A 21224-nucleotide genomic window follows, 5' to 3' on the forward strand; every position below is an offset into this window, starting at 1 on the left:
GACACAGACACAATTGTAGATCGTAAACGGAGCTGCACAGACAAGATGTGGTTTGTGATGTTGTGGCAACACAACAAACCTTGTGAAACACCTCAGGTTAAACCACAAAAACAGAATGCGAGACATCTCTGGTGGAGTCCTTCGGTGCTGCAGGCAGGTACTATCCAGAGGGAGAAAATGTGGAGCTTAAAACGGCACTAATCACTGTTACTGTTGGAGTTATTCAAATTAATGAATACGGTTATGAAATTGTTAACGAAAAAACACATGCTTCAACAAATAGCTACATGAGTTCAATTAATAATGTGTGTATCACTGAGATAATCTCACATAGGCAACAAGGCAATAAGCCTAAACTTATTCAGGTAAGGTTTCCTAAAGAATTGATCATTTAAAGTGTATTACAGGTGTCATTAAATTATACAGAGCAATTTCAATAAAACATCCATGGTGAACTTTGAAAAATATATCCTAGAAAAGATGGATAAAAATATAATGTTTTATCCATAAAAAAATATTTATTATTTACAATCTGTCTAATTTACTGAATGAAAATGTCGCCTTATTCTGAAGTGGTACCATTCACGTTCATATACTGAAGGAGTGTAGAGCATGTGTTTGTCCACTAGAGGTCAGAGTCATGACCTGGACAAGAATACAAGTAGAGTTTTGAGAGACTGTGGCCTACAATGTGAACAAGAATACACCCTGGAGGGGGCGCCAATCCCTACCAACATGTGTTTTTGGACTGTGGGAGGAAACCGGAGCACCCGGAGGAAACCCATGCGGACACGTGAAGAACACACCAACTCCTCACAGACAGTCACCCGGAGCAGAAATCGAACCCACAACCTCCAGGCCCCTGGAGCTGTGTGACTGTAACACTACCTGCTGCGCCACCGTGCTGCCCCTCTAATTTAGTTTAACTGTTACATTAATATTTTAAAATGTAGGTATTGACAAACCTGTGCAATTATTGTGCCATTTATTTATTTAATTAAATATTTTACTGGCAATTTAGATTTGAGTCACACAGCATTAGAAAACAGCACGTGTTTGTATCCTTTTATTGTAGGCGATTTGGAGAGACTACATACATAGAATCTAAATAAGATTAAGTATTCAGTACATGAATCTTAATCTGTAATCATGTCATTCTGAATATTTTACTTCATAAAAAGAGCTCCAGCTCATTCAGATTTCTTCATTCTGTGTGTGTTACCTGCTGATGTTTCACACTAATACGTCATGTCCTCTGTTTCTCTCTCTGCTGCAGTGCTGGTTGTGCTCTTCCACCGCGGACAAACTCAAGGTGAATCATTACATGCATCTACGGAACTCTCTCATTATCATTCACATACACAGAGTATTACAGAGTATTCTGCGTATTTAAATGGCCATGTGAGGACACAGACATTTGGACTGTGTTCAGAAGGTTTATTTTCTCTTCCATGAATATTTAGTTTCAAAATCTGTACCCAGAGCTGAAGTAGAGTTTTGAGGGACTGTGGCCTACAATGTGAACAAGCTTGCATTCTAAGACCAAACAACCAGCAAGTGTGTTAACACCACCCAGACTGACTGTAACACAGTTTCAGTATAAGCTCCAGCAGTGCTATAAATGTGAGAGTTCATGCAAGAACATATGAAACAACATGAACTCTAAATTCATTTCTTTATTAAGACTACTTTAACATGATTAATTAAGTATCAATTAAACTCAATAGATTTGTTGTGTAAATGTATTATAGCCAGCTCTGTGGTTTGTTTTCCAACAAGAGCTTTATAAAATCTGCTTAGTCACATGTTAAAATTGTTAGAAATAGATACCTGGAGTGGTGTTATTTTTGCACAGTGATCAGAAATGATGATACATTCAGGTATAAATCCTGCTAATGGAATGTAGCTGATGTGTAAAACTGCAAGAAAAATCATACAAAAAGAGAATTATTATTACACTTACGCTGAGAGAAATTGCACACTTCCACTCAGTTATCACTGATTTGACTGCTGTCTGAATACAATTTGAATCTAGATATTGAGTTATTTGGGCTTTGGCTAAATTTATTTTTAAAATGTATGAAAGCTGTGGTGATTTGGCTGCTGTTTGGTCAGAAATGTTGCAAACAACTTAACTTTGTCTTCAACTTTGAATCAAAAGCCTATTTTATTAGTTCTGCGTCAGTGGACACACCGTGTTGCAATGGGATAAAAGAGTAGTCACTGAACAGCTTTAACTACTCTGAGGTTGGGACTGTGGCCTCAGGTTTTCAAATGGAATTTTCCCACTTGAAAAGCAGAAAAGTTCAGATTCCCTCTTATTTATGAAAACAACACAGTACATACACACACACACACACACACACACACACACACATTTCATTTAGAAATAACATAAATGGAAGACAAATGTTGGAACTGTGAACTTATATTGTTCTCTAAAATTAAAAAATATACATTTAACTGATTATGTATTTCTATTGAAACTGTGCTGAACACAAGCCAGATTACCCTTCTCCTATTCAGTCTGGAAGGTTCCATGATTTCCAAAAGGAATTATTTTTTGTTTGTTTATCCACAGGAACGTTTTCAAATTTGCCTCCATTTGTCACTAGTCGTTTTTAACAAAGAAAATGCCGCTAAGAGGATTAAGAATGTCTGGTTCAACTCAGAACAGAATGAAAATGTAATGCTCCCATGGATCTTTACACCAAAGGGTCGCTGATTCGCTCATTTCGCTGTCAATCAAAAAGGGATTCAGCCTCAGACAGATCATCCAATCATCATGCAGAAGCTGAGCGTTCGGCCAAATGCTGACCACAGCCGAGGCCAGCCCACTGCCCATAGACCTCCAGAGACGCTGAGCGTCCGATGGGCGGGACAAAGCCCAGCATTTATCCAATGACTCATCTCATTTTGCTGCACTTCGCTGCTTCGCTATTGAATTCTGGACGCTCAGCATCCACACTTTAAATCACTGTGAAGCTGCGGGAATGATTGAGAGGAAAGCCACATCTTTACCAGTGATAAGAAGCTGATTCTGAACAAAAGTTGAGCACGTTGTAGTGCATATTTATTCAATGACATGTACACACAACAGTATATTTTGATCACTTATTTTTTGACATTTTAGGGGAAGCTGAGCTTCCCTTGCAGTCTTAGAGCAATCGCCTCTACCTTAAATCTACGAACCAGGGGAGGCCACAGTGCATGCTGTGAACTCTCCTGTGAGACCCCAAGCCAGAGCTGCTATAATATACAGTTTAAATCCTTCTGATTTGTTAAATAAATAAAAAATAATAAATATTAACGGTGTGATAAAATGTGCTAAAAAATATGATGCAGGGCAATAAGCAGCTGTGCCGACTTCTGCACAGAAGGTTTTGTTCCTGTGACGATATACATTACAAAGGTACTTGTGATCTTTGAACAGAGAAACTGTCATCCTTTGAAGCTGACTCCTTTAAAACTGATCATTCTGTGAATACATTTTTATTAATAATGAAGTAAATGTATCCCAGATAAAACCAGAGTAAAATCATCACTTCATTAGTACAGGCTTGGGGTTGTGTTTTTGAGCCCCACCTCAGGTCACTGTCTGTGAGGTGTTTGGTGTGTTCTCCCTGTGCCTGTGTGGGCTTCCTCCAGGTGTTCTGGTTTCCTCCCACAGTCCAGAAACACATGTTGTTAAATGGAGTGGTTGTGCAGGAGTGTCCATAGGTGTGAGTGTGTGAGTGTGTGAGTGTATGTTGCCCTGTGATGGATTGGGCGCAAGGTGGGAACACACCCTGGACAGTTTAGGATTGCGGTTACAAACAACGAATGAACGAATGAATCAATTAATGAATTAATTATTTAATAATACATGATTCAGTGTGTGTCTTTTGTGAAATAAGTAAAATTATGTAATTAATTATAATTATTAAAATGGTTGTATACTGGAGGAGAAAAATCAGCTGTTTTGTTGAAAATATGGAACACGCTACAGAGAAAAACTAAATATCACATTACTATATTTATGTTAAAACAAACACATGTACAATGTTTTACATCTAACAAATAACTAGTTACTTTCCACTAAAATATAAAGAAATTCAGTCCATGAAGAGGAAATGATGTTATGTTTAACAATGTCATTTGATCAGGGGACAAATGTTGAAGAAAATTGTACATTGTAATTCATCATTTCATATCAACAGAATATAAACCCAGACTGAAAGTGCAGCCTGAGGACCCAGTCTTTACTGGAGACAAAGTTACTCTGAGCTGTGAGCCGCCATATTCCACTGGATGGGAGTTTCACTGGTATAAAATCTCTCGGAATTTACAACACCTTCTGAATCATGAAAACAGACGCATCAACAGAGTCAGTGTAACAGTGTCTACTCCAGGAGAAAAAAAGTTCCAGTGTGCAGTGCACCGGCCAGATGACAGTCCTTATTACTCCAGTGACATCGTCCAGGTTACAGTCAGAGGTATGTATTGACTGCTACTGATTTCTATTTTACTAAAAACCTGACTTCAGAACTGTGTGTGGTATAAGGACGACATCCCCCTCAGTGAATCTCCACAGTGGAAGGAGAACAAATCTCTGAAGTTAATCTGTATCATGCAGGTGTTTATAACGGTAACACAAACACACACACACACACACACACACACACACACACACACACTAGTTAGGCTGTTACACTAACTGTACCAGGTGTGTGTGATGTGTTTGTTACAGTTTATAGTATGATTTTTTAATCTAGAAGTACATTATAAATATACAAATCTAATCTTTGCCTGTATTATAGCATCAGGGTTTTAGTCTTTTAGGAGCCTCTGTGATTGCTACTCTGGGCTCAGCACTGCAGAAACTGCACTATGTACCTTTTGGAGGAGGGTAAAAAACCACTCCCCCTTTGATCTCTGTAAAGTGCTGTAAAAATGAACTACACTAGGGGGCGCCCCAGCAGTCTTGTGTTGTTTATCTGATAGAGACCAGTTTGGTGGTTTATCAGGTCCAGAACATTTTTAGTTTTCTTCCTTTTTATTATTTAAATGTTTAATTATTTCACTCTCCTCTTCTTTAAGCACATGTCTGACTTTTTCACAGCATCAGAGTTCATCTCATTACAGCTGCTTCAGGAGCAAAAATACACTGATTCACTGAAAAGCTTAGTTTAACTCAGTGATTCCCAAAGTGTGTGTTGGGGGGTGCCCTTTAGGGAGAGCACAGAGGTGTTTGAAAGTGGGTGCAGCAAGGCAAGTGTATGAGAGGAGTAATGCACGTCACTTGTAATAATTCCACTGTAAATGTGATTTGAGACTTTATTTAGTTTTGTTCATTAAGGAGATGCAGGTTTGTAAACAGAAGTTGTAGTTTTATAACATTTGGTCTTCAAATAGATGCTTTAGAATCCCAAAGTCGAGACTGAATATGTTTAGGAGCTGGTTTATACCTCAGTGAGTGGGAAACTTAATAAAAGAATGATCTATATAGATTTGCTCATATGTAGTAACATGGTTTTGTTTGAAGGGAATCTCTGGTGTGGTTTTTAAGTGGATTGTCCTGTGTTGTTGTAAAACATGTTGTAAGATGTTTGTAGATGTGTGTGAAATAAATCTCACTCCTAGCCCCTTCTTTGTTATTGGAGCCACTGTGATGTAAGACAAACCTCAGAGGAATCTGAGAGTAAAGTGTATCGTATCATATGAATTTCAGAGTTTAAACTAAATTACAGTGCAGTCTGGAAGCATTAGATGTGTGTGTGTGTGTGTGTGTGTGTGTGTGTGTGTGTGTGTGTGTGTGTGTGTGTGTGTGTGTGTTAGAGTATGGGTGTGTGCTCGAAAATATTGTCATCTATAAAAGGGGCACTGCAGCAAAAGGGAACCACTGATCTAGGTTTATCCACAGCCACAAAGTGGAAAACACCAATAAGAGGAAATGTTTAGGTCGAAGAGTGAAAAATATCCCTTCCACAAATTGATAGAGTAGTAGATAAGATTTTAACAAACAAATATGGAACAGACACCAGTTCTGTCTTTCACTCAGGACAGTATGAGCATGTATTCATTATTAAAATGTAAAAGGAACAAATGATATAATTAACCAATGATCGGATTGTTTATAGCACCTCAATAAACACAATGAAGGGTCTACAGAGTGAACTGGGTCCATTTTCAGGTTTGTTCTAACACTGTTCTGACAAAATATTAGATATTTAACAGACTTCATCATTTCATATCAGCAGTTAAACCCAGACTGAGAGTGGAGTCTCAGAGCACAGTCTTTACTGGAGACAGTGTCACGGCTGCTGGGAGGACGAGGAGACGGACGTAAACGCAAGGAATTTTATTTAACAAAAGACAGGATCAAAATAAACACAGGTAGATACATAGAAACTAGACAAGACTAAACTATGAATTAACCAAAGACAGACAGGAGAAAGCCATGAACCGGGGTAGACATGGGAGACGCAGAGACAGAGTAACACACATCTACGCACACAACACCAGACCAAGGAGCACTCAAACCACAGGGGAATATCAGGACAAGACAAACGAGGAACACCTGTATACAATAATGAGACAAAGGCAGGACTAAGGCAAGACTAGATTGGAGACAGGAACAAAACAATAACAGAGAGCAGGTGTTGAACAGAGAAGGTGTTGAACAGGTGAAACAACAAACAGGACAGGGCCAGGATGTGACACACAGTTACTCTGAGCCACAGTCGACTGGATGGAGATTTTCTGGAGGAAAGACTCTCAGTATTTACACCCTCCTCTGATTCCTGAAGATAGACACAACAACACAGTCAGTGCAGCATTGCTAGTACAGACCACGCCCGTAGTGGCTGAAACGGGGAGGCGAACTCAGAAGTCTTTTGGGGAAGAGTTCAGGGCGGCTTATGAATGCGTATGAAGCCAGACCCCCCCGTTGGATAAATGAATATGAGAAAAGGGTGGAGACGGGGTGGAGGTGGGAGCAAGTTTAAAATAGGAGGCTCAGTGGGCTTGATAAAGGCCGAACACGGCTCTGAATATGGGGATCAGCAGGAATGACACAGCGCGGAGGAGCGAGCTGACGTCGTGAAGCAGTCGAGTCGAGATCCATCTCCTGAACTAAATGAGACGAGTTTGTTCAACGCGGAAATGACGTGAACTTCACTAAATCACTGCAGCTGACAGAGAAATGTAGGAAAAGAATAATCAGACTAGATGAGCATTAGAAACATGTAAATAAACTAGAACTAGAAGTGAGGGTGAAGGAAATCTTTTAATCTTCTTCTACTAGTAGTGATTCAGCTCTTTAAACTGATCATTTTAGAGGTTTACCTGAAGTCTACTGTAGGGAAATGGGACGTCTCTCAAAATTGATGAAAAATGGAAAACCTTTATTACAGCAAACAGTTGCAAGATACAATGATGTACAGTGGATTCAGTGGAGCTGGACTGAACATTGAGTAGTAGAAAAACAGCACAATAACGCCTTCCCCTAAGCTCCTCCTGAAGGATGTGATGTCAGTTGTGTCTGAATAAAGTCTATGTGCAAATACCACTCAAGTTCTAACTCTACTCTAAATTGAGTTCTGCCACCTTCATGTTTAGACTAGTTCCCTTTGTCTGTGATGGTTGTTGATTACTCAGTAATAAAATTATTTTGATATTGATATATGCTAAATAAGTCAAATGGTCACCCTATCTCTAAGAAGACACACTGGTTTGGAACATTTATTATGATATTAATATTGTTGGTTTCAGCGAGGTAAGCAAGTCACATTTGGGTCCATGCTTTAATTTCATACACTACTCAACTCTAAAAAACGTCCAAAAAGACAAAAACTCGAGGTAAAGAAGTACAAGCCGCGATCCAAAAATCCCAGCGAGAATGAAGGAGCCACGATCAGAAACAGAACAAGATATTTAAAAACTGCAGGAGAAACCCGCTCAGAAATGTGCAGAGAATTCACACAACACTTTTTCTTTCTAATGCTTTCTAATGTTTCACTATGGTTTGGTTCATTTGAGAAGAATTTCTTTCACAAAAAATCAGGGCAGTTGATTTTTCCAGATTTGTTTAAAAATAATAATAATAATAAAAAAAAGAAATGGAGATCAAATGTTTTGTTCTGTTCTGATAAACATTTCAGAATTATTTGTGATCTTTGAACAGAGAGACCAACGCCTACAGTGAAGGTCCAACCAGCTCAGAGTGTGTTCATCGGAGAGAGAGTCACTCTGACATGTGACACACAAAGTGGAGATTACCAGAATTATGAGTGGTATAAGAGTAATGGTCCTCACCCCAGTTCTCAAAGGAAGGAATATGTCATCAGTTCTGTTGCTCAGACTCATAAAGGTGATTATACCTGTAAAGGAAAAGGATCTTCAGACCGAATATACACACACACCAGCGCCCCTTTAACACTGACTCTATCAGGTGAGTGTGACTCTATTGTTACATTATTTCTGTTCTAAGAGATATTAGTTTATGAATACATTATAAATATTTAAATCCATTACTTTCTTCTGTTATAGCTTCAGGAGATTAGATTTTCAGGAGATTATTGAGCCTTGATGTCTCCACTCCTCCAAAGTTCAGTTTTACATGTTGTTTCCATTCTCTGCTTCTCAAAGATCAAAATAAATCCAAACACATTCAGTGATGTTGAGGTCTGGACTCTGGGGTGGATTGATTATTGACATTTACACATCCTTTTAGACCCATAGCTCACAGCAGGAGAATGGATGTTTTCAGGAGTGTAGATGAAAGCTTTAAGTTGTAGTGTATGTTGTGTATACACCGTGATATATATAAATATATATATTATATATATTTATATATTGTGTTTGTAGCGTTGACCTTATTCAAACTCTAGTTATTAAGAATAACAAAATTAAAAGACTTTCCCTTTTAACTGCAATGATCTGGTATCAAGTTAAAGTGTCACTCTCTAATTACTGCACACTGTTTGCTATAGCTGGATCAGCTTACTATGTTTCCAAGCCTTTAATCGTAATTATTCAGAGGTGCAGAGTTTAGAGACAGCCACCAGAGCTGTAATACCAGTTCTTGTTAGTGTGAATTGGTTAACAATTTCAATTGCGATAGCAAGTTTCTCCACTAGAGGGTACTGAAGGTAAATCTGAATGGCAACAGCAAGCTTCAGTATTAAAGTTGAACTTAAATTGTAATACCAGACTGGGGCACCAGAGGGCGACAAGCAAGTTTATAATGCAATAGCAGCAATGAACACCAGTCGGCGCTGGTGGAAATTCTAATACACACGGCACGAGCAGACACAATGTAACACAAATGGGAATTTCCACTGTAGCGGGAAGTTTTAACACTAGAGGGCGTTATCAAATTAAAATCTAAAATGGGATAAAGATTTTAAACACTCAGGTACTTTATCAAAATTAAAATTTAAAAGGGAACAGAGATTTTACACTAAGGTACTTTAAAAGAATTTCATCTGTAATGACAGCTTTTAAGCACCAGAGGGCTTCTAAACACTTAAGGTTGCCTCGGCGGACAACCTCCCAACCACTAGAGGGTGTACGGGAATCAAACGTCAAGGGTAGCACCACACTTGACCACAAGGAGGAGCACGGGAGGACACGCTTCAAACGCTAGTTATGAAGTGATTTCCCTGCAATTACGCACTTTAACCACAAGAGGGAATTAATCTTCCTCTGTTTTGGGGGCATTTTGAATCCTTAGTTTCAGCTCCGCCCCTTCAAAGGGGTCGTTCCTTTCCTGAATTTGCGTTCAGTCTAACAGGAAGAGCTGATGAGAGCAGACCGCTCTTTACACAAGCCGTATTTTCGGCTGTTTCTTTTAATAACCTCCCAATCGCCTAGCGCGCGATCTCGTTATTAACGCTGGTAGCAACCCAGTTTTAAAACGAACGGAGGAATTCGGTACGGTGGTCCTTCTTCGCCGGAATTTGCGGCTGAGGGTCGAACCGCGGCAATGTCCCAAAGCGGAATCTGCGCAATGGGCGTGCCGAGGCCTCAATTTAATGCATGCAAAATGGCGCAGAGGCGCGCACTTTAAAAACAACCAAGCTTATTTTTTCAACGGTATATACCACAGAACAGATTTTCAACAGTAACATACACAACACGAAATTGCCCACATCAAGCTTTGAATCTCAATCGTTATTCAGCAACATAAACAGCGGAAAGCATTTCATAAACCCAAGCTGAGATTATTTATCAGTGTTTATACTTTGTTCATTAAAAGACTTTTTCCTGGCCCCACGTTGGGCGCCAAAAATAATAAAGGTATATGTAGTGTATGTTGTGTATACACCGTGATATATATAAATATATATATTATATATATTTATATATTGTGTTTGTAGCGTTGACCTTATTCAAACTCTTATGATTACTGATATTTGACTAATGATAATAATTAAAATTTTATAATTGGTTTAAGTAATTAAAAAGTTAACAAGTAGTTTGAGAATGAATAATGGTCTAGCTACGTGAGTTCTTCAGGATCTTCAGACTTTTAATGAACAGACTCCACACACTGTGATTTCAAATAATGGAAACATTTATTAACAAAAAGAATATTTACTTAACATAGCATAATCTCAAGATCTCACGGCATCAACGCAGGTGACGCCGATTCGAATTTAAAGATAAGCTAGGCGCTAGGACTTGTGACTAATGTGTTGCTAACTGAGGTTTTAAAATAATGTATAAATTCATCAAGAGACTTAATTAGGCACCAGCTCCAGGAAAGTGAGTGAAGTTTGCTTGCTTACTCTTTTTGCCGTTTTCACCGAGCCGTCGGGTCCCGCTGTTTTAACCTCCGTGCTCCGGGTTTTTGCTTCTTGTCCTCCCCATGTCGTTGAAGGTAGGCTCGCTGGAAAGGGGATTCCTTCCAGGTTGAGTCAGACACTCTTGGTCTTAGACGTGGTGACATCAGTCGGGGGTTCCCCTTTGCGGAGGACTGCAGGCCTGGCTGGTCTTTCCCCTGAGTGGGGTGGCGTCTCAGAGTTGTTAGCTCGTCACTCGAGTTTCCAGAAGCTGTGCCCTCAGAAGTCGGCTTATGACGCTAATGTATCCACTATCAACTAATCTAAAGGGGTGATATCTTATTCTGGCCACGAATAAGTTTCACCTGCTTTGATCAATCGTGAGATTAAACTTCGATTAGGCAATAAAACATAAACACTATAAAAAAACAAAGGATTATTCAGAATTACTTGACGTTACTGGTAAATTTTCTTTCACACTCTAGGTGGCGCAAGACGTCTCCTGGGAAGCTGAGTGAGGTCCTTTTAGAGTTTTTGTTTCGTCGGCGTAAGGAAGAGAAAAACGTCTCGCTTGGAGAGGTTGAAAATCTGAGAGAGAGAGAGCGTAAGGGAGAGGGCGTAAAAGAGCGCGCAAAGTAGAGAGCGTGAAAACAAAGGGAAAGAAAGAGTCAAAGCAGAAGTGAAGTAGAAGTGTGCGTGCGTGTGTGTGTGTGGGGGGGGGAAGTGCAGCGTCTTTGCACACACGCAGTTCTGTGGAATATGGGTTCTATTCCAAACAAAAAAATCCTTGTTAAAGTGGAGAGTTCTTATTCAGAACTTTCCATGTCTTTATTTCTTCATTTGATTTGATCCATACTCCACTACAAAGTGTTGTTTGTCTGATGGAGACAGTTTTGATGTTTTCTCAGGTCCAGGAGTTTATATACAGTGGTGTGAAAATGTGTTTGCCCCCTTCATGATTTCTTACTTTTTTGCATGTTTGTCACTCTTAAATGTTTCAGATCATCAAACAAATTTAAATATTAGTCAAAGACAACACAAGTAAACACAAAATGCAGATTTTAAATTAAGGTTTTAGAAATAAGAAATTATGAAGGGGGCAAACACTTTTCACACCACTGTTAGTTCTTCATTTATTATTTAAAGGAATGTTACATAAAATTTTACTTTAAAATAGCTTCAAAATTTAGCTTCAAAATCATTGTGATGCTTTACTGTTTTATAATATGGAACAAAGAGCCTCAGTTACAGCTACATTGGGTTCAGCACTGCAGAAACTGCACTATGTATCTGTTGGAAGAGGGTGGGAAACCAGTCACCTCCTGCATTTTCCCCATTGATTTCAATACAGTGCTGTAAAATTGAATTACACTGGGGGAGACCCAGGAGCAAAAAACTTACCTAGTGTTTGTTTAAATGTTAAAATCTTTTTCACAGCACCACAGCTCGCCTCATTACAGCTGCTTCATGAACAAAACATACACTGATCCACTGAAGTAAAGCTTAGTCTGAGTTTATCCACTGCCACAATGTGGAAGATACAAATAAGAGGAAATGTTCAGGTTGTTGGAGAGTGTAAAAATGTAAAAGGAATAAATATCATCATATACCAGTGATGGGTGTGTGTTTATCAGGTAAATAACCCTGTAATGAAGGGTCTACAGAGTGAACTGGATCCATTTGCAGGTTTTATTAACAAATACAACAGAGATAATCAACCTTAGAATCAAAGTCCAGATCAGTGTCAGAGAAATCACAAGGAGGACAGTTTCCAGAAACACTACAGTGATCTCATCATGATTACAGTCAGAGTGTTCTGATGACTACTGTTTTTTTTTTTTTATTATTAATTAATTTATTTTTCCTTACAAATAACTTGAATTCAGTATTGTGCATAGGGGGTTCTTTTAAAATATTTATATAATAATATATAATTATATATATATATATATATTATATATATATAGCATCATTATTATCATTATATATATATATATATATATATATATATATATATATATATATCATTGCTGTCAGAAATAAAGATTGTATTTTCAAAATGTTATCTTTACAGGAGAATGAAAAAAAATTATCTTCACATTTTGAAGTGTTTGACAGTTGTTTGGGTTGTTTGTGAAGGAGTTCTTTCACAGAAAAATAGGCAGTTGATTTTTCCAGATTCATTTAAGATAATAATAAAAAAAAAGAAATGGAGATGAAATGTTTTGTTCTGTTCTGATAAACATTTCAGAATTATTTGTGATCTTTGAACAGAGAGACCAACGCCTACAGTGAAGGTCCAACCAGCTCAGAGTGTGTTCATCGGAGAGAGAGTCACTCTGACATGTGACACACAAAGTGGAGATTACCGGGATTATGAGTGGTATCAGAGTAATGGTCCTCACCCCAGTTCTCAAAGGAAGGAATATGTCATCAGTTCTATTGCTCAGACTAATAAAGGTGATTATACCTGTAAAGGAAAAGGATCTTCAGACCGAATATACACACACACCAGCGCCCCTTTAACACTGACTTTATCAGGTGAGTGTGACTCTATTGTTACATTATTTCTGTTCTAAGAGATATTAGTTTATGAATACATTATAAATATTTAAATCCATTACTTTCTTCTGTTATAGCTTCAGGAGATTAGTTTTTTCCGGAGATTATTGAGCCTTGATTTTTCCACTCCTCCAAAGTTCAGTTTTACATGTTGTTTCCATTCTCTGCTTCTCAAAGATCCAAATAAATCCAAACACATTCAGTGATGTTGAGGTCTGGACTTTGGGGTGGATTGATTATTGACATTTACACATCCTTTCAGACCCATAGCTCACAGCAGGAGAATGGATTTTTCAGGAGTGTAGATGAAAGCTTTAAGTGTTGTTTGTCTGATGGAGACAGTTTTGATGTTTTCTCAGGTCCAGGAGTTTATATACAGTGGTGTGAAAATGTGTTTGCCCCCTTCATGATTTCTTATTTTTTTGCATGTTTGTCACTCAATGTTCCAATGTTTCAGATCATCAAACAAATTTAAATATTAGTCAAAGACAACACAAGTAAACACAAAATGCAGATTTTAAATGAAGGTTTTAGAAATAAGAAATCATGAAGGGGGCAAACACTTTTCACACCACTGTTAGTTCTTCATTTATTATTTAAAGGAATGCTACATAATATTTTACTTTAAAATTATAGCTTCAAAATCATTCTGACGCTTTACTGTTGTATAATATGGAGAAAAGAGCCTCAGTTACAGCTACATTGGGTTCAGCACTGCAGAAACTGCACTATGTATCTTTTGGAAGAGGGTGGGAAACCAATCACCTCCTGCATTTTCCCCATTGACTTCAATACAGTGCTGTAAAACTGAATTACACTGGGGGAGACCCAGGAGCAAAAAACTTACCTAGTGTTTGTTTAAATGTTAAAATCTTTTTCACAGCACCACAGCTCGCCTCATTACAGCTGCTTCATGAACAAAACATACCCTGATCCCCTGAAGTAAAGCTTAGTCTGAGTTTATCCACTGCCACAAAGTGGAAGATACAAATAAGAGGAAATGTTCAGGTTGTTGGAGAGTGTAAAAATGTAAAAGGAATAAATATCATCATATACCAGTGATGGGTGTGTGTTTATCAGGTAAATAACCCTGTAATGAAGGGTCTACAGAGTGAACTGGATCCATTTGCAGGTTTTATTAACAAATACAACAGACAGAAACAACCTTAGAATCAAAGTCCAGATCAATGTCAGAGAAATCACAAGGAGGACAGTTTCCAGAGACAGATCAAAAACCAGTGTCAGGGGCAGAGCACAGAGTCCAAAAACGACAAAAACACAAGATAAACAAGTACAAGCCGTGATTCACAAATTGGTTTAAAGGGGGCATCTGAGGGTATGTTGGTGACAGGTTTCGGGGAATTTAAGCAACACTATGTAGTAATTTCTGTTTACATTAAATGCCTGAAAAACATTTTAATGCTTCACTTGACTGAGAATAGAGCCTCTGTCATTGCTACTCATTGTTTATCTGTCTACACTCTTAGTAAATGACTGTAATAAACAGAATGTTCAAAATACTAAAGGCAGCAAAGTGTGTTTCTGAGACTCAGAGAGCAGTGTGTAAAAAAGAGAAATTTCCAATAAATTTATTTTATGACAGTAAAACCTCAACCTACGCTGACATCAAACCGTAATGGATCTGTACTGAGAGGAAACCCAGTGACTCTGTACTGTACACTGGGTCAGTCTGCTGGATGGACCTTCTACTGGTCCAGAGACACACAGAGTCCTGAGATCAACTCCAGCTCCTCCATCTACACCATCAGCTCAGTTAGTGACTCTAATGGAGGTCAGTACAGGTGCAGAGCTGGCAGAGGAAACCCAGTCTACTACACACACTACAGTGATGCACTCTGGGTAAATGTCACTGGTGAGTAAGAGACTTTCACTAAGTGATGATATTTATTGCTATTAGGACTGAACATGTAATGATTTCTATTTACATCACTACACACACAAATAGTCAACATTATTCACAATTCATAACACATCTTCCTTCCACAGCGTCACATATTTATCTGTGAGTTTTATCAGGGGGTGGGGTGGTGTGTGTTTGTGAAATACAATATTAGAAGATATTTTAGAAACGGACAGAGACAATGTTTTACAGGAAATAAAATCACCTTCTAATTGATATGATTTGATGAATTCTGCTTTTAATAAAACTAGTGATGTGAGCTAACAAGGAAGTAAGATTAAAAGTGTCATGTGCATAATCACTACTCAGAATGGTTCTGGAGGCAGCACTGACTTTGAGGCAAATGAATTTGGAAGAAATAAATGTGCAAAATAATTTTCTTTTTACCCCCTGTAGATTTGTTGCAGAATGTTATAATGCTCTGCTTCCTCAGAGGCAGCAGTCGTGCATTTCCACTTTGTCTTAGCCTCTACCTCAGAGGAAGCAGAGCGTTATTGTATAACATTCTGTAGCTCCTTCACAGACAGCAGAGTCATAACTCCAATGTGCAGGAAACTACTTCTACAGAATCTGCCTCAGAGGCAGCAGAGCATTATAACATTCCTCAGCTTCCTCAGAGGCAGTTACATTATCCTCCAATCAAGCAAAGCATAACAGAGATTTCTGCAGCACTTCCAACTAATTACAAAACAGAACTATGTAAAGTAACAGAAATGTAAAGTATATTGCACATTTCTTTCTTCTAATGTCATTTCTGACAGAGCACACACTGGGTCTAGGCAGAGCTTTACTGGTTTACTGCATGTGTTTGGAAATCTCCACCCAATGTGTGCCATCACATCAGGTTCATCCCCCTCCTTTTGGCTGGTAACACTTTGGCCTCAAAGGCAGCACTGCCTCCAGAACAATTTTGTGTAGAGATTTTGCACATGAGAGAATAAATATAGCTTCATACTGACTTTAAAAATGAATGAACCAGCTCTAATTTTATTCATTTAACTGTAATGTGTAAATAATTCTCAGTGGTTTTTCTGTCAGATTTTCAATAAACTTTGTTGTGTTTTCTTAAACATTATTCAGCAGAAGGGTCCAGTTTTATAAATAACATCAACCCAAAACAGCTCTGCTTCCCGTCATAAAGAAAACATTTGTTTTTCTTACAAACTGAAAAGAAAGTTTAATAATAATAATTAAATAAATAAAGGTGGAAAATAGGGTTCTTTGTATGAAGCCAGTTTTGATTCAATACAAACTGCTCATGGGTTCTTTAAACAACATTTAAATTAAAGGTAATGTACCAATTTAAGGATGTTGTCTAGAATTGATAATTTAACTTAAACCATTTGCGGTGAATTAATTCTTAAACTGATGTTATGAAGCCTTTAATGGTCATCCTTTCTATTTAAATATTTTAACTCTTAACATATTCACTAGTGAACATTTCAGTTCTGATTATTTAATATATCAATTCATATAACTAATAATAATAAGGTAAATTCATAATATATTCTCCCTTTTTTTCAGATAATCCTACAGCTGTGGTGTCCAGTATAAAGCCTGATGTACATGTGTCTAAAGGAGAGAGTGTCACTCTGAGATGTGACATAGAGGCAGGAGGAGACACTGAGTGGAATTACATCTGGTTTAAAGATAATAATGAACTAAAGCAGTTCAGTAGATCACAGGAGATTACAGTCTGCTCTGTTACAGAGTCTAACAGCGGTAAATACACCTGCAGAGGGGAGAGGAAAAGTGACTCTCAGAAGTCAGAGATCAGTGATGCTGTTACACTGACTGTGTCTGGTGAGTCTGTGTGTTTGAGGTGTATTTTCTTGTTAATTATACTGTATGTAATAATCTTCTCCCTCTGTATAAACGTGTTTGTGTCTGTTCTATTCTCCATGTCGTCTGTGTCAGGTGAAGCCCAGGCAGTATTGAGTGTATCTCCACAGAGCTGGCTGACTGAAGGAGACTCAGTGACTCTAAGCTGTGAGGTTAATATCTCCTCTCAAGGCTGGATGTTCAGCTGGTACAGAGCTGTTCCCTACAGACAAGGTTTAACCCAGATTACAGATGTTCATGGTAAAGTGGTGTATTCTGTAGAGCTCCTGTCAGACAGCAGAAGAGGAGCTGGAGGCTCCTACACTCTCAGTCCTGCTGCTCTGTATCACACAGGAGTTTATGTGTGTGGAGCAGAGAGAGGAGAACCAGCCTTTCACACACAGTACAGCAGTCCACAGCCGCTATGGATCACTGGTGAGGAACTAGAGCCAGTGAAGAATATACAGTCAGAACAGTCTCACTACACTTCTGTTGATTTTTACAGTGAAAATGAGTTTATGTCCTCTACAGGAAACAGACTTTAATACGACACTGGGTCTAAACACATTGCTCAGGACACAGTTTATATTGTAAATTTCTGCAAATATAGAATTAATAATTAACTGTGAATTAAAATGTGTGTCTGTGTGTTCTCTGTAGAGGAAGTGTGTTTATTTTGACTTAGATTTAAAAAGAGCTGCTCACACTCTTTGCCTTTGTCTACTGTGAAGGGACACAAGCTCTCAGACATATTTGTTTTTCTCATTTCATTTACCTCCAGTGAATATATCCACTTCACATACACACAAATAATGTCTTTGACTTTGTACTTATAAATATGCTCAGAGAAATCCTGCATGTGTCCAACTGCTCCATAACAGAAGAGCTGAAGAACTGAGGCTCAGAGCTCTGTCCAGTGCCTTAGAGCTCAATACTATTCTGTTCATATTTATTAGTACAAAGTCAAATTATTTGATCTGTGTTTGAATCTGAAGGAGACGTATTCACTGGAAGTGTGAAATATCATTTAAACACAAGTGTATCTTCCTCCTCAGTGTGTTTTATTCATTAAACCAGTTCTTTCTGTGGACAGTGTGTTTCTGAAGCATTATGTTAGTATTCAGCAACGTGATACACATCCGTCTTCTGTGTATTTTCAGGTAACTCTCCTCCAGTGTCTCTGATCATCAGTCCCAGCAGAACTCAACACTTCAGCACTGACTCTCTCTCACTGAGCTGTGAGGGACACAGAGACTCTGCTGGATGGAGAGTGAGACGATACACACACAGTGGGAATGTGTCCAACTGTTCTTCAGTTCCAGGGTTTACCTGCAACATCAGCTCCCTCTCCACATCAGACACTGGAGTTTACTGGTGTCAGTCTGAATCTGGAGAGAGCAGTGATCCTGTCAACATCACAGTGCACAGTGAGTCTCCACTATTCTCATCAATAATAGAGGCTTAATACAGAGGAGTGAAGAGAAATATAAAATATATTAATTATTTAATAACATTTCAAATGCAGTTAAGCTCTTTCCCACAGTAACACTTTATTTACTCCTGTTTCTATCCTGCAGATGGTGCTGTGATTCTCGAGAGTCCTGTCCACTCTGTGTCTGAGGGAGATTCTCTGACTCTTCGTTGTTTAAATCGCTCCACAAACTCCTCACACCTCCCAGCTGATTTCTATAAAGATGGAGAACTTCTCCAGAACCAGACGACAGGAGAGATGACCATCCATAAAGTCTCAAAGTCTCATGAAAGTCTCTACCACTGTAAACACCCAGAGGAAGGAGAGTCTCCACAGAGCTGGATATCAGTCAGAAGTCTGCTGCTTTTTAATTTGTATTTTTCAGTTCTCAGAGTGCTCAGTAGTCTCATGGCAGTGACTCCCTATTTGATCATCACCATTGTGCTGGGGGTGAAATGCCACAGAGCCTGAGGTAAGAACTTTGAAATAGTTTCTCAGTTTCTCTGGATCAGATATTTATTATCACCTTAAACTGTATCATAACATCTGATCAAAGACTAATGTGCAGTGTATTATTGTGTATTTCACAGTTAAACCTGATGAGGTGAACAGAACCTAAGCATTGATAGAAGCTGAAGAATCTGGATGATATTTGTAGTACAGTATTTTACATTATAATATTAATCATGTACTTTTCAGATCAGAAAAAAGGCTTTCATTTGCACCTCAGCATCCAGCAGCTTCATTTCTGCTCTGTCAGTGAGAGCAGTTGTATTAATGCAGCAGCTGTGGACTCTTACATCAGCTCCACACCGAGCCATCCACCATTTTGTCTAATGATTCTACTTCACTTTATCAATCAGTTATTGTCCTGACACCTAGTGTCCTGGAGGTGTCAGAGGTTCTGTATCAAACCTATTTTATTATGAGCCATAAACTCTTTCATTCAGAGACTTAAAAGAATCTTTAATATGAGTTTCAATTTATAGGAAACTAAAAACTTTTTTCATAAATATTATTAATGTAAATGTAAATCTGCACCAACACTGTTTAATCTTAATAAAAATTGAGCAGACAGCTTTTAAAATGATTAATATATTCTCAATACATTTTAAGTTCTACTTCAGAAGACACTGAATATTTGTTTGTTTTTTTTTGTAACAAACATTACACATTTATAAAAAATGTTTTCACGACTTTGAGTTTTGCAATGAGCAGAAATCATACCTTTGCTTTAAACTTTTAGGAAACATTTGTATTCATAGCATTTTTATATTTTATGATATTTCTCCAGTAATCACTTTATTTTATTCCACAGTTGGATAAATATGAAGTGTGATTGTGTTTTGTGTCTGATTTACTCCCCTGATAGGGGACGGCAGACCACGGTTGGTCCAATGAGGGCAAAGATGGAGGTCCACTGATGTTTTACACAGTTTTCTGGGCGGACCACCTGTGATTAAACAGGATTTTAGACAAAATGCCACATTTGAACACTTTTCCATTCACAATTCAATTTAGTAATTATTCATTCATTAGATTCATTTGATATTCTTTATAAATTAGATTCATAAATCATTTTAATCTATGCCATATTCAACATTTTCAGCATCATTTTATATCAGGCTTATACTCATTATTATATCTCTCAGAGTTGTTGGTAATATTTGTATTAGTTTGTTTCCAGAATAAAAGTCTGTTCACAGGACAGTAATCTGAGTGGTCCGATGGTGGACCAGCAGTGGTCTACAGTCAGTAGTTCGCCAACCTGTTTATGACAGTGGACAGATATATGCTCACTGTCTGGGTCAATGCTAGTGTTGAAATAAAGATCACATAGTTTCTTTCAGTAATAAATGGTGTGGGTTGTGTTTATTCTGAAAGACTGGGTCATGGTACATAACATCATTTAAATCCTTATAAGATTTCAGCACCATATGCTCCTGTGGAGTTGAGGTCAAAAACGGTGCCTATTTTCTTGATGTAGTGTTCTGCTGTCACAGACAAACAGGTAGAGTACAGTAACAAGTCCAGTGAGAGGAAATGTTTATTTAATGTATATTAGAAAGGTAAGCACTGACCATAATTCATTAAAGTCCCATACATTTAAATCCATTTGTAAAAGGAAAACACACAAATTAAATGTATTATTTAGCAACAATTGTTGTTTTATCCGTATCAAACTCACATCTGTGGAATTAAGAGTAATATTTGTTGTAACAATCATAAAGGAGTCTGTTTTATACTGATTCAGTATCTCCCTTCAAACACAATGCTTACCTTTTACAGTAGACACATCTAATATTATGCAGTAATAAACCTCAGACAGTGTTTTGTGATAAATTTCACAGCACACGATCTCATTCTACTCTCTGAATAAAGGTAGAACAATATTAATTTCACATTGTACTCCTCTCACTATAAATCTGTTTAAGCTCTGACCAGTAGAGGGGGCTGTCCACTCACTTCGGGAACCCAAACTCCGCCCACAAGGACAATAATTGGCTCCTGAACTGAAGAATGTCCTTCTGTTATTGCCTCACTACGGAAATATCTTTAATTGTTGTTACATGCCCATGCTATATACTATGTTGAAACAAAAACTAGAGAGCTCTTACTCAGTGTAACAAGGCGAATTATACAGGGTCAAGCGTTGGAGCAACATGAGACCAAACAAGGGAAA

General features: G+C 38.0%; 2 protein-coding genes across 2 annotated transcripts in view; both read left to right on the forward strand.

Annotated features, from left to right (window-relative positions):
• Positions 1 to 21224, forward strand: part of LOC136665666 (carcinoembryonic antigen-related cell adhesion molecule 5-like) — a 210748-nt gene that overhangs the window by 58082 nt on the left and 131442 nt on the right. The window lies entirely within an intron of this gene.
• LOC136666190 (basement membrane-specific heparan sulfate proteoglycan core protein-like) overlaps positions 1249 to 21224 on the forward strand; it is a 47421-nt gene continuing 27445 nt past the window's right edge. The window contains exons 1-10 of the mRNA XM_066644260.1: positions 1249 to 1312; positions 4200 to 4475; positions 8165 to 8431; positions 13041 to 13307; positions 14932 to 15201; positions 16774 to 17052; positions 17167 to 17505; positions 18231 to 18497; positions 18648 to 19006; positions 19914 to 19929. Coding sequence (XP_066500357.1) covers positions 1249 to 1312; positions 4200 to 4475; positions 8165 to 8431; positions 13041 to 13307; positions 14932 to 15201; positions 16774 to 17052; positions 17167 to 17505; positions 18231 to 18497; positions 18648 to 19006; positions 19914 to 19929 — 2404 coding nt within the window. The remainder of the gene's footprint in view (positions 1313 to 4199; positions 4476 to 8164; positions 8432 to 13040; positions 13308 to 14931; positions 15202 to 16773; positions 17053 to 17166; positions 17506 to 18230; positions 18498 to 18647; positions 19007 to 19913; positions 19930 to 21224) is intronic.

The sequence above is a fragment of the Hoplias malabaricus genome, chromosome 14, assembly GCF_029633855.1.
Source record: "Hoplias malabaricus isolate fHopMal1 chromosome 14, fHopMal1.hap1, whole genome shotgun sequence".
NCBI lineage: Eukaryota > Metazoa > Chordata > Actinopteri > Characiformes > Erythrinidae > Hoplias > Hoplias malabaricus.